Below are 12,886 nucleotides of genomic sequence, written 5' to 3'. Positions count from 1 at the left end.
GTGTTTGACTGCTAGGTTAGTAAAATAGTGGATGATAACGAAAGTATTATTGATGTATTCAAGAGATCTTTGGAAATCCAAGGTGACGGACGGGACGAGAGTTTATTATTTAGAAAAGCTGGAAAAGGCAGCGGCTAAAAAGTCAATGCTTGTTGACACAGCAACACACGATACCGATCCGAGAATTGCCCAGTGAGGAGTGAGATTTCGGAAGAGTAGGAGAGAGGCTCGAGAGAGGCTCGAGAGAGGCAAGCTTCCCCACTCACCACGTGCCCACCAAAACAACTAAAGCAGCCTTGTCTCGTCTCACCCCACCAAACAGGCATAGGTAGGTAGTATACACTTACAATTGTGCATCTTCTGCGCCATACCTAGGTATTCATTCTCCCTACCAGATGAAACGATCGCCACATCACTCTTGGAATCGAACAAGGAGCAATCTTGAACTGGAACTGGAACTGGAACTCGAAGTGGAACCGGAAGTGGAAGTGAAAGTGGAAGTGCAACTCGAATTCGAACCTAAGCTTTTACTGAACCGAGCTTGAATTAGAGCTCTCCCTTTACCTCGTCTCGCATTTCATATCCGCCAAAGACGCAATCGAAAAGAGTCATCTTGAACTTGATCAGTGCTCGAATCGGACTCAGACCAGATAAATCATTCATTATCTCACACGCCGTTCATATCCAATCTACAATCATGGCATTCAACGGTCCTATCAATGAGACTTACCCAATGCCCAGTGCGGCAGATACCGCTACTGTGTCGCATGTTCAGAAAGGCTTCAAAATCAGTGCACGTAAACTCCCAATCTCGAAATCAGGTCCAATAGATCAGATGTCAGAGAAGCTCGGCATACCGGTTCCAGAGATGATTTTTGGTGATAACATGGTTGCGATCGAGCACGTAGCGAGTGGATGGCGCATGGAATTCAATGCATACGATGCCCTGGATCGCGTGGACAAGACGGACAAAAATATGTTAAAAGTAGCCTATTCAAAAGAGTGGTCAAGTAGCAGGTAGGGAATCGCAATCTTTGGGTTTCAATATATCAAAGCTAACATGATGTAGGGAGAAAACCCATGAAGGCATCAAAGAAATCGTTAAGCCATTCGACTGGTCATATACAACCGATTACAAAGGCACTATAACAAACGGAAAATTGTTTACGTTGGATAACTCCGATCCGATACCTATTGCCCTTCTTAAGCGTCAAGATCCCATTCTGTTTTTCGAAGAAGTTGTTTTATACGAGAGTGAGCTAGACGACAACGGAATATCTGTGTTTTCTTGCAAATTGCGGGTTATGCCTGACCGAATGCTTCTCTTGTGCAGATTGTTCATGAGACTCGATAACGTTCTTGTTAGGATCAGAGATACTAGGATCTATGTCGATTTCAACACAAGCAAGGTAATTCGCGACTATACCGAGAGAGAAGATACATTTGACACTGTCAAAAAAGTGAGTAAAATCATCAATTTCTCCGAACAATTTACTAATCTGTAGTAGAACCTTCTTTACTCTGGTACACTCCCAGATGATCTTACTATAGCCATGCGTGATCCAAATCAGATTGCCCACCTAGTACCTGAAGTTACCCATACGATCGAGAATCTGACGCTTCCTTAAGCTCTACCCCAGATATAGATTCGCATACTGTTGGAAAATAAGATAGATAGAATGAGGGCCTAATGTTGCAACTCATTGGCGTCATAGTGCAAAAGATGAACTAACATGATACCAAAATCACAACACTATCTTGCTGGGGAAGAACGCCGCCCACCGCAAATCATAGGTGTAACTCACAGTTACCGTAAGTGGACAAAATCGAAGACTTTGGAAATTGGGGGCCATCCAAGAATAGCTGTCGATGATTTGGTCAGTCATAAAATTTTGGCAACAGGCGTATAACTAAAGATTTCTGTTGCGCCAGATGATTGGGCATAAAGTTTCTAAGAAAAGAATTCACAGCTCTCGGAGCCCAGAATGGTCAATTGCATAAGGCAGAGGTTAATCTGAATGAACGCAATACGTACACTCATCAAAGTTTATGTTTTTTACCATTTTAATCTTCACCTAAAACTTGATATCAATGAAGTATCAACCTAATATTCAAATTATATTTCCAGGCGAATTGAACTTCGAAAACCCCAGGCATGGCAGCATAATAGCGTCGCATCATGCCTCGAAAGAGTCGGTAAATTGTCCTGCTCTGTGCAGTGACAGACAAAGGTATGAAATGCGGTCGACACTTTCCATGGTTTGTTGTTGGTGGATTTAACTATATGCCATCCTTCCCATCAGCAACAATTCAGCACCAGTGTGCTTCATATTCAATCATTATTTTATGCTTGTGGTAACATTTCACCATTTTACACGCTCCGCATCCACTCCACCTATACCTACAATTTGACCATGGCTACGGAGCGGACATAGAATTACTGCACCGAAGATCCTGAAACTCTATGATATCAGGAGCACAGGGACCATCACTGGATTCAAAGCTTCGGCTCTGTAACAATTTTTTCAATAGGGGGCTAGAATGAATTTGTTACATATCGAATTTTACTCAACGTGACCATTATCATACTACGCACCTCATATTGATGATTCAAGCGGCTCTAGCAGTTTTTCGTATTCTATCGAATTCAGGCTTCCCTACTTCTGGGGAAGGCAGAATGTGGGAAGGTACATCAAATCAACGGTATCAATGGTATCGTACGAAACCAAATCTAGAGAGTAAATTCGTGACAAAGCGGTGGAACAGATTGCTGACTACAGTCAGCTCCAATTCTCATCTCGTATAGTCAGGAATAGGGCATTTAAAGGTAAGGCATGGCCAAACTCAGTGAGACTTCACTTGAGCCTAGTCGCTTTCATTGACACGTGTGTAGAAGCTCGTATTGATCGGCAATAATCGTCAGGACTAGGCGGGGGAGGGAATTTGCACCCAAGCACTGGTTTGTCCAGATCTAGTCAGGCGGTTCATCGTATGTTCTTCAACGACTCGATAATCGAAATATGATTGTCAAAAATTTCTATATTTCAGCACATGCTGGTTGACGACCCGGCGAGTTGCCTGGTTGCTATAGCCTCCTAATATGCATGTATTATGCGCCAATACTCGTGTTTCCGCGCCGTTATTCTTGGAGAAGCAAGCTTTCCCAGACCGTCAGCCTTTTTTTTTTTACCACTTTCAGAAATCTACCTTACCAGAATCAAATAACACCCTAGCTTCACGTACATGGAGGTAGACACCAACGAACGGTCATAAGGTAGACAAATTTTCATGAAAATTTCCAAAAGATATCTTCATTTTTGTCCCATTGTTCTCTCGAATCAGAGGTCTTTACCAGTTTAGGTACCCGACAGTGGCTTCTCAGATGATCAACCATAACAGGACTTTTTACGAAGAGGAACTGTTACAATCCTAGCATTGTATATGTATGGCACATATTCAGGTAGCCTTTTATGCATCTTTTTGTATACAAGGACATTGTCCTTCATGTCCAGCTCTTTATTCTATGCTGAATTTATTCTATTCGTTTCCAGATCGACACACCCTCCGTCACTCAGAATGTTGCAAACCCTCTTATCCTTTATAGATTTTAGCAGTTCTCGTTGAACGCAAAATAACATCCTACTATGGGTACCAACACTGCAAATGAAGACTTGGCTCAAGATCCAACTACTTTGAGATTCCTTAACGCAGCGATTCTGGGGAAATCTCAGCCAGATGTAGTAAATGAAGACACAGGCACTGAAGGTTTGATGAGTATGATCTATTCCATGTCCTCCAAAGCAACATCATTTTAAAACATGGCCTTCAAAGTCTCTCCTGACTCATCTCTCGAAAATTCTCATGGCGTTGTACACGTTCCTATTGGAGACCCATACGGTCATATGAGTCAGCTGAGTCACTCTGCAATTGATCTAATGTTATGGCTTCACCACGCCAATGTGGACCGTCATTTTATTATCTGGCAAGCGATCTACCTCAACGTCTGGATGCTTCCAGAACCTGACTTCATCTGTACTGTTACAATCGCCCCGGGTGACAGCGATACTTCTGTGTCACCTTTGACCCCGTTCTACCAACCTAATAGGGAGGCACCCTGGACATCGGATGCTGCTCGCTACACTAATACTTTTGGATATTCGTATGCTTTAGTTCCCGGTGCGATCATTACAAACGCAACTCAGCTTTCTGCTAATGTCACTGCATCTGTGAATGCATTCCACGGTCCCGAGGGAGTCTTCAGCGGTTCTAAGAGGAGGATGGATGAGAACAGAGAATGGTCAGTGTCTATTCAGGCTTTGTCTACCGCACTTGGTGAGAGGTCCACCGTCAGGCTGTATACTGAAAGTAGCACTCCCGTAGCTTCCTTTTATGTGTTGGCCCTCCTGTTGCCGGTGGAGAAATCCCTCCAGGGTTGACTTACCACAATTTATTCGCATCGGTAGACGCCGTCAAAGCAGTGGACACCTTTAATATCAACGATTAAAGATGGTTGATTTTTCATATTCTATTTTTCTACCCAAATCAAGCGATTTTTGTGATCTTCTATATTTTTTGAGTTCAAAGTTCAATTAAATAAGAATAAAACCATTATCAAATAATTCATTCATTCTTTTGATATATTTACATTAATATTTATCGTTCCGGTAGTTTTTATATCAATATAAGAGAATTTCAATCTTTTATTGTGTTTTGAATAAGGTGAGTTTTGGTGTAAAAAGGCCTTTCGCGTAAACTTAATGCATAGTACAGTAATGTATAGACCCGCGATAAAGTTTCAGAGTATCTAAGAACCCAATTCAAAATATGGCACCCCGCCACTTCCTTACTCCCCGTTATCATGCTTGACTATAACTCTAATACCCTTACTTCCTGCTGCTGGTGCCGCAACAAAATGATCCCTCTTGATTTCCACATCTCTCTTCGTAGTTCCATAAAGCTCAAGATCGAAACGTTTGAGTATATACGCTGTTGTGAGAAACAATTCTGCATACGCTAGGCTGTTTTTGAGATTCATCTGTTAGTCAGAACACTAGAGAGGTAGGGACATGGTGAATTTTATACTTCATGCCAAGACATATTCTCGTTCCCTTGCAAAAAGGGACAAAATACTTGTCCAGCCTATGTTTGCGCATTGTATCTCCTGTAGTCGGATCGTTTGAGACCGATTCTATAAGCCAGCGGCTCGGGTTAAATTCATTAGGAGAGGGGAAAATTTCGGGGGAGTAGTGGATTAAAAAGTAAGACATGCTTGTTGGTGTCTAGATACCGTCAAAATGGTAAACGTAGTCAAGGAGGAGTGAATGGTAAACAGGTCCTTAGACGTCGATGAAGATCAATAAGAGGGGCCATGGAACAGAGTCATACATACACCAGCAGGAATCGTCCATTTCTGAAACTTCATGTCTTCATTGGGTGCGATTCTAGGGAGACGCGAGGTTACCACGCTTGAGAGACGTAATGCTTCGGTTATGGCCGCCGACTGTGAGTGCGTTCGTTAGTAGCGATCTAAATTTTCAATGTCTCGAGTTGGCTCACCAGGAATGGTAGGGTTTCCAATCTCCCCCACGTAATGTCTTCACCCAAGGTGCTAACTTCATCCTTGATCCTCGACAACATTTTTGGGTTATCCAGGAGATGATAAAACAATACGACTAAAGTTTGAGCTGTGGTCTCACCTCCAGCTCCAACCATGATATTTCCATCATCAGCCAGTCGCCTAAGAGTCTTTTCTTCGGGGGGAAGAAGACTACTATCGCGAAGTTCGTGGAATATTGTATTCTGACGACCTCCAATATCTTCATGATTCAAAACACGCGCCACTTGTTTTCTTGAATTCTAGTATCTATAGTCAGGTGCCAGTTTGTGAACATGGAGATGGATTCTTGCGACTGACTCTGTGATGTCCCATCACCGGCCCAGCTAGGCTATCAGGTAGCCATGATAGAATTGTATACACTATGGGGAAATGCATAACAATAGTCGTTATAGACATGATTTGAGAAAGTGTGTTGCTCCATAATTGAGCCAGATTCTCATCAATCAGAGCACCGAAGGCTTCCCCGTAACAATAATCAGAAATCACATCTAAAGTAAGCGATGAGAACACTACCCGAAGATTGATGGGGGTTGCTTGGGCGAAATGAGACTGAAATACATTAGACAGTAGAGAGATTTTTGATTTGATAAGCGGCTCCATAGCCACGATAGATCGCTTGGAGAAGAAAGGGTTGACGGCGTTTCTTCGAAGACGATGGAGGTCATGTCCTATAGTCTCAAAAGAACTTCCTGGAGAACCACCAGCACTAACAAACCATGGATATCTGTCATTGCTTATTAGTACAAAGGCTCTACACGATTTAATGATTTTTTGAGGTGAGAAGTAAAAGTACAAGTGCATTCTTAGACACCTCAATGAACCTTGCCATTCCTGCCATTCTTGGTGCTTTAAGAATACGCGAGCAAGGAGTAGTATAAAATCAGCAATTCAATGACTTTTAGGATATCGCATGAGTTGAAATGGCTCGACTCGAGGACTTCATATAGAGATCGGAGCACCCAAACTTCCCAGCTTAAGCTAAATTTTGTCCATGACCTACTTTTCACGTTTTCGTGTATTGCCCGCATATAATTCATCATAATAATCCACATCATTAATGTGCAATTCATAAGGATTAATGCGCACGATTGGACCTACAATTTTCAGTCACAATAAAACGTTGAGGAGGGCATCAAACATACCATACTCTTCGTGCATTCGTTTGATTTCCCAAAGCCATTGTCCATCACGCACGACGTTGAAGTAGATCTCATACCACGATGTCAAAGCTGCAAGCTTTGGGCCCGGAAACTTCGCAATGGGACTTAGGTATAGACGATATATAGCGCCATAGATGGTCCACAGGAACAAGAATAGAAAAAGCATAATTTGTAGATAAGTAATGGTCGTCATGTTGAAGGAGCAAAACATCTTGGCATGTAGCTCGTGCTATAAAAATTAACGTCAATTTCAAATACTTGTGCAGGATTTGAATGATCATTGAGCGATGGAAGCAACATGTCTCATTGTCTTGAGATAATAGAGATGATATATGGGTAGCACAAGTTTCCATTGAACTATGATGCAACTGCCGAGCTCGCGGAAGTTTAGAAACCCACTCAACGCAACGTAATAGGTGCTGCATTGGGATGCCGTGAGAATAATCAGCCATGATATTGAATACTGCAGAATGATGACAGGTGCTAATGCAAGGAAATATAATGCATCATTGGAGATCGATTAACAAGGCCCATAATTTTGCAGATAAGCAAGAAAAATTAAGATATCATTGGAGGAGGAAGTATTAGCTAGTTGAAACAAGGCGACGAATAATACGACATCCTCATATTGAAAACCAGGGACGAAACTGACAACATCCGCTTTTTTTTACACAAAAATATGAGGCTTCAATGGCACAAGTCAAACGTGATTGGTATTATTACTTATCGTTGACACGGCTATATGCATGCGTATGATTAATCTTTCCCAATGTCAGCAGATTCAACTCTATGATATATCATATAGATCTTCTGTGTAAGCTCGATAACTTTATATCACATTTTTCCTGTTATATAATAAATTTTTTGGCATATGATCGTTAAAGTGGATCGAAATCCATAAATTTGACTGTGTTTCTCACCCAGGAATAGGGAGTATGAGATGACTTCATTTTATAATGATCTAGTGTGATGTAAAGTCGTCGAGGCTCATACGATACATAACAGACATAACACTTATGCTATTGTGCCAAACGTGCATAGACAAAAGTCTGCAAGAAGCTTAGATAATAAGGGATCATTTCCTAGGCTTGTCAATGCCAATTTCAATGGTCAGAAAAAAAAGCAATGGATAAATTTTGATGAGTAAGATTGAGCCCGGAAGTTGGTCTGGTGTCTATCTAAGAATGGTTTCGCTACTAGAAATCCCCGGCTCAGATGGTGATACCTGCCGCCATCGTTTCTAGTTTCTCCTCATCACACTTGGGACATGCACAATCCATGCCAAACCAAGGCATAAGTTTCCGTTGTCTTTCCTTAAGACTCTTGCCTTTCCCGATATATGAAATGAACATCTCCTCCCCTTTCTTGATATCTCTCTCAGCAAACATGGTAACTGTGCTGTTTTCATCGTCGTGTCTCCAATCAATGTTGGGATCGCAGCTGTGATTAAACATCGAATATAAAGGATTTACCGCTGTTCCGCAAATGTCGTCGAAGGTTTGCCCATGTTTGTTGTTCTGCAAACGACAATAGATAGTGTGCATAACCCATGTATCATATGCGCTGTTCGCGAATACATCGATACCAAGCCCCTGAAGAATGCGGATTGGGGTAATGATGTGATCTTTGAAATGGAACGCAATGGGTTGAGGGTTATTTGGATTGTAAGCGGGCGTGAGACGTGAGATGAGAGAGGTTTTCAGAGGACTGGCGGCATTTTCTTTTAAAGAAAGGGCGAGAACGCGGAGAAATAAGTTGGATCCCATAGACGATTCTGTGGGATTTGACAACGATTCTGATTCGGTCCCGTGTAAGAAATCTAGATCTTTACCACAAACGATGGTGTGATAACTATCCAGTGCAATTTGAGAGCAGGAAGAGCTACAGTACAGAGTTTTACAACATGAATTTTCGATTTTATCCAAGAATGGCCCACAACAAGCTGGGCAGCGGTCGACACTGTCAACTACAGCAGCAAGCGTCGGGTCAACAAGAACTGATTCTTTTGCCAAAATATCTCTTGTTGCCACAACGCCAAGTACATCTATCTCCGATATTTCTTCAGGCGAGATGGCCAATCTAACTGTGCTCTTTGAGACTACGCAATTGGATGATGCAGAGGAAAATTCGGCCGCCACCTTTTCTATTACTTCGTCGGATCTTGCGACAACATCTTCGGTCATCCATGGATATGCTGTTGGGTAGACGCCTCCGTTGTAAAGAGTAGTTTTCATGGCCTCGGCTGTCATTTCTTCATCGTCAACATATCCTTGAAGGATATTTTGCCGTTGCTCAAACCATGATTCCGCATTTGTTACTTCCGAAGGGAAAACCTGATCATCTGGGAACTTGGCCACCGCATCTTTACTTACCTCGAGATAATCTGCGCAGCAGTTGGAAGCCATTAATCCTTCCATCAGCTCCGACCAAATCTGAAGTTCCAGTCTTTTTAATAGAATTGTAACTAAAGCTCGAAGAGATTCTGGCGTAGCAACCTGTGCTTTCCTGGGCATCCATGCTGGGTGAGTTTGATGGAGCTGCCATATCTTCTGGCTATATGCTTTGTAAGCATCAGCACCTAAGGTCGAATCATTCTCTAAAGCTGCTTCGACTAGAAGCCTAGCCTTTTGAACATCGCCAAGAGCAAGTTCCGGATACCCTAATCGACGGAGGGAATTACCCCGATTAAGCCAGTTTTCCGGGTCGTATGGGGTTCCTGTAATATCCTTTGTGAATTGAGCAAAGTCTTTGATTTCGGACTCCAAGGCCTAAGAAGAGAAGAAATTGATCAGTGAAAACTTCGAGTAACTTACCCAGGACTACAGGGAAAAGAGAATTCTGAGACGAACTTCGGCCTCTAAAATTTGATGAGGAGCAATTTCACAAGCTGAGGATGGCTTATATAACTCTGATCTCCACGGTGAATCCATCTTGACAGAGATTGAAAAGAAAGGTTGGCAAGGAAAGCCGGTGGGTTGAATCTCAGAGGATTCTTTTACTCAGTGCTAAGCGACGTCATATACGAGAATGAAAGATCGTATTCCGAGTGTGATTAAAGATTAAAGATTAAAGATCGAAGGGATCAAAGAGCATGGATGCTCTAGTGATGGACAATGGTGGCAACTTTGTGGGCGCTTTTCGCTAAAAGTCTACCTAGTGAGATAGCATGTGGTGCACTAAGCCCACTAAGGTTAAGCCGATCTAGCCCTAATGGACTTTGAGCCGCAATTAAAATCACTGGATGTCGTATATAGTATATGTGCTGTAGTGAATTATGATGGAACTTGTGGTTATCATCGCTGTCGTGATGCAAGTGTAGTTATGTTTCACATTGCAAGTGATTCAAGAAGCGATTGTATTATATTTGATTATACGAGATTAGAGATGTTCGTATCTCTGCTGATAAGCACTAACCCTATTGCAGTATAGACTATGCTACCCTGCAGCACCACTTGTCTACCGACATATCAAGTATCCAGGTACTTTTACGATTAACTGATACGGAACGGTTTATGTCTTCATCTGCGGCTACATCGTCTAGATGGTTGTAGCTACTATGCTGTATATAACTTAAGAAATTATCATACTGGGACCAAGTTGATTTTTAAAAGTATTTGATTTGTTTAGTATCTATGATAAATACCAATACTAAGATCGTTCATTATCGTAAAGCTGCCCCAGTCTTGTCCCTCAAGATTCCTTTTCTCCTCGGTATGCCACTGTAGTTCTATTGACAGATTCAGAATCATCGCTGATCGCTGTAACCGCGTCTGCATTGATTGCAATTTGTGTACCATCCTCAGCAATTACAATGTCACCGTATTGGGATTCCCATCCAAGACCCATTTCCTTGATTAATTTCTGGTTCGGAGTCGGCCATATCTTGCAAAGAGCAAAGTACACAACGAAACTGACAGAAAACGATAACAACCATCCGAGACGTCCAAGATTCGTAGCACTCTGGGATACGGATGCGCCTAGAGTTCCAACAAACCCTGGAAAAGGGAGCGCAACACCACAAATGTATGCAATAATCGCTTGCACATTCCAGCCATGGAAATAATAGTAGTGCTTGTTCGCTTTTGTGCCGTTGTAGAGATGCCCAATGAATACATTGCCCTTAGTGAGTGCATAATCTTAGAAAAAAAGTTAGCATTAGTTGTAGGGAATCAAATGAACTGCTTCCAACTATCTTCAAGCTTGCTAGCTCAGGAGTTATCCGTATAGGATATGTGTTGGGGTAGAAGAACTTACAATCGCAGACCATTATTGCAACCACGCTTGCCATAAATATACCATAACCCGAAAGGAATGTGGTAAAGACCGACGCAGAAGCGAGAATCTTCCATGGACAGATGGCAAAAGCCAAGAATTCCACAACATATTGCCCGCGGGGAATTGTGAGAAATCGAGGAAACAACATGGTGCTATCAGCACCGAATGGAATCATGTTCGCCGCAATGTTTGTACCAAGAATGGATACCATCCAGCAGAATGCCAAGAGAAAGACAGCAAAACGTGTGCTGCCCGACCAATATCTATCCAAAATGGCGCTTAACAAATCCCAAGGATTCCATAGATCCAAACCCCAATTGTTGTTGATCGCAGCCGTGGCCAAGATTCCAAATGTGGCAGATAGCGTAACGGATAGAGGTTGAGTAAGAAGTTGCGACCATTGTGCGCCCGATCTCGTCGCACTCCATCTCGCAATATCTGGTTGATTTGTGATCACTACACAAGTGACGAGTTAGCAGATTTTCGTTGCACATTGTGTATATAGACCCTAAGACCGCATTTGGAAAAATGGGGTAGATGAGTCGCACGGCGAAATGTCAATCCAGGGAATATTGTGAATCCAAACTTACAAGTTGCAGTATTGCCCATGCCACTGTTGATGCCATACATAATGAACCATCCATAGGCAGCCCCTTCCCCAAGCGTGCTCTGGTATACTGATCCGACCTTTCCCTTTGTATTGGCCATACAGAAAATGAAAAGTCCAAACACGGCTGGCAAAACAACAATCGATTTGAACCAAAAGAAGGCTCGCAGCTGATATGGTCGGAAGGCGCAGAATGGAAAGTGAACTAGCCAGAACAGAAAGAAGGCGAGCATATTGGCGGATGTAATACCAATCGATTCAGGAATGTGATTTGGGATATCGGTGAAGTTGTGTCCGAAAATGCATCGCAAGATATTGCTCATGAAACTCGCACCAGAAAACACTGTTATTATCGGCGCATTAGCAAAATGTCGCAAGAGAAAGAACCGATTGCAGGATGGAATGGAATTTCGCTCGCTCAGTCTTTGCAAGAAGACGCAGGATGTTTCAATGCGCCAGAGAGTCATGAACTGGACCACTTACGTTGTACACCATACCAGATAATAGCCAAGGCAGCGCGAGCTCCAACGAAGTAGTATGAGCCATACATTCCGAAGACACTCCTGGCTACGACAGGGTATCCAATATGATAAACCGAGGCGCATCGACTGTTGAAGTACATGGCGACTGAACTGACCAATTGAGAGACAAATATAACGATGATAGCTTGCCACCAATTAAGGCCAATTCCTACCATGGTCGAGCCCAAAGTCCAATTGCCAAAGGAGAGTCCCAGGTAGAAGGTAACGAAGTTCCACCAACGCCATGTCCGTTTTTCAGGAGGTGTTGGATCACTACAGGAACGAATTTAGTAGCTGAATTGTTCGGCGTGCGCCAATCCATCGACAAGAGTCCAATTGAGCAACAATTGATGTTGGAACTTACAGATCTTCATTGGACCAGACCTTATTGGAGCCCGAATGGCGATCGAGAGCAGTATCTTGAACTGTCACATAGTCCATGAAATTCTGTCGACTCGTGAAAGCATTCTTGAAAGCTCCAACCTTTTCCGCCGATTGAGCTTTGAGAGTCGCGACGTTCATGGCGGGGGACATCTCGGATAAATTTTCAATTGACACACACACAAGGACTTTTTCTTGCGAGGAAGTGCGGGTACCTGGATCAACAAGTGACAATCACCACCACGTTAAGCAAGAGTTGATAATCTTCACAAGAAACAAATGTCAAGAGAAGATAGGTATCATGCTCCAAGTAATTGCGCTCTCT

General features: G+C 42.7%; 5 protein-coding genes across 5 annotated transcripts; 2 read left to right on the top strand and 3 right to left on the bottom strand.

Moving 5' to 3' along the window:
- Window positions 1–697: 697 nt before the first annotated feature.
- On the top strand, window positions 698–1,628 carry Bfra_007979 (putative type 2a phosphatase activator tip41 protein; the record flags this gene model as incomplete). The annotated part of the gene is made up of 3 exons (XM_037338345.1): window positions 698–1,017; window positions 1,070–1,460; window positions 1,509–1,628. 3 exons carry the CDS (start codon window positions 698–700, stop codon window positions 1,626–1,628), a joined length of 831 nt encoding a protein of 276 aa, XP_037190408.1.
- A 2,016-nt stretch (window positions 1,629–3,644) lies between these two features.
- Window positions 3,645–4,504, top strand: Bfra_007978 (putative tyrosinase protein; the record flags this gene model as incomplete). The annotated part of the gene is made up of 3 exons (XM_037338344.1): window positions 3,645–3,774; window positions 3,832–4,297; window positions 4,381–4,504. The coding sequence occupies 3 exons, from the start codon at window positions 3,645–3,647 to the stop codon at window positions 4,502–4,504; spliced, it is 720 nt and encodes a 239-aa protein (XP_037190407.1).
- Window positions 4,505–4,843: 339 nt separating this feature from the next.
- Bfra_007977 (putative benzoate 4-monooxygenase cytochrome p450 protein) lies at window positions 4,844–6,970 on the bottom strand (the record flags this gene model as incomplete). Its single annotated transcript, XM_037338343.1, has 6 exons — window positions 4,844–5,035; window positions 5,390–5,500; window positions 5,557–5,856; window positions 5,915–6,341; window positions 6,618–6,711; window positions 6,760–6,970. 6 exons carry the CDS (start codon window positions 6,968–6,970, stop codon window positions 4,844–4,846), a joined length of 1,335 nt encoding a protein of 444 aa, XP_037190406.1.
- Window positions 6,971–7,988: 1,018 nt separating this feature from the next.
- Window positions 7,989–9,707, bottom strand: Bfra_007976 (putative mynd domain protein; the record flags this gene model as incomplete). Its single annotated transcript, XM_037338342.1, has 2 exons — window positions 7,989–9,545; window positions 9,627–9,707. The coding sequence occupies 2 exons, from the start codon at window positions 9,705–9,707 to the stop codon at window positions 7,989–7,991; spliced, it is 1,638 nt and encodes a 545-aa protein (XP_037190405.1).
- A 760-nt stretch (window positions 9,708–10,467) lies between these two features.
- On the bottom strand, window positions 10,468–12,714 carry Bfra_007975 (putative uracil permease protein; the record flags this gene model as incomplete). Its single annotated transcript, XM_037338341.1, has 5 exons — window positions 10,468–10,913; window positions 11,032–11,508; window positions 11,643–12,002; window positions 12,143–12,453; window positions 12,545–12,714. 5 exons carry the CDS (start codon window positions 12,712–12,714, stop codon window positions 10,468–10,470), a joined length of 1,764 nt encoding a protein of 587 aa, XP_037190404.1.
- Between the last annotated feature and the right edge of the window lie 172 nt (window positions 12,715–12,886).

Source organism: Botrytis fragariae (assembly GCF_013461495.1).
Source record: "Botrytis fragariae strain BVB16 chromosome Unknown tig00000112, whole genome shotgun sequence".
In the NCBI taxonomy this organism is placed as follows: Eukaryota; Fungi; Ascomycota; class Leotiomycetes; order Helotiales; family Sclerotiniaceae; genus Botrytis; species Botrytis fragariae.
Note: the sequence above shows the minus strand (reverse complement) of the source record. Positions and strands in the feature narration are given on the sequence as shown.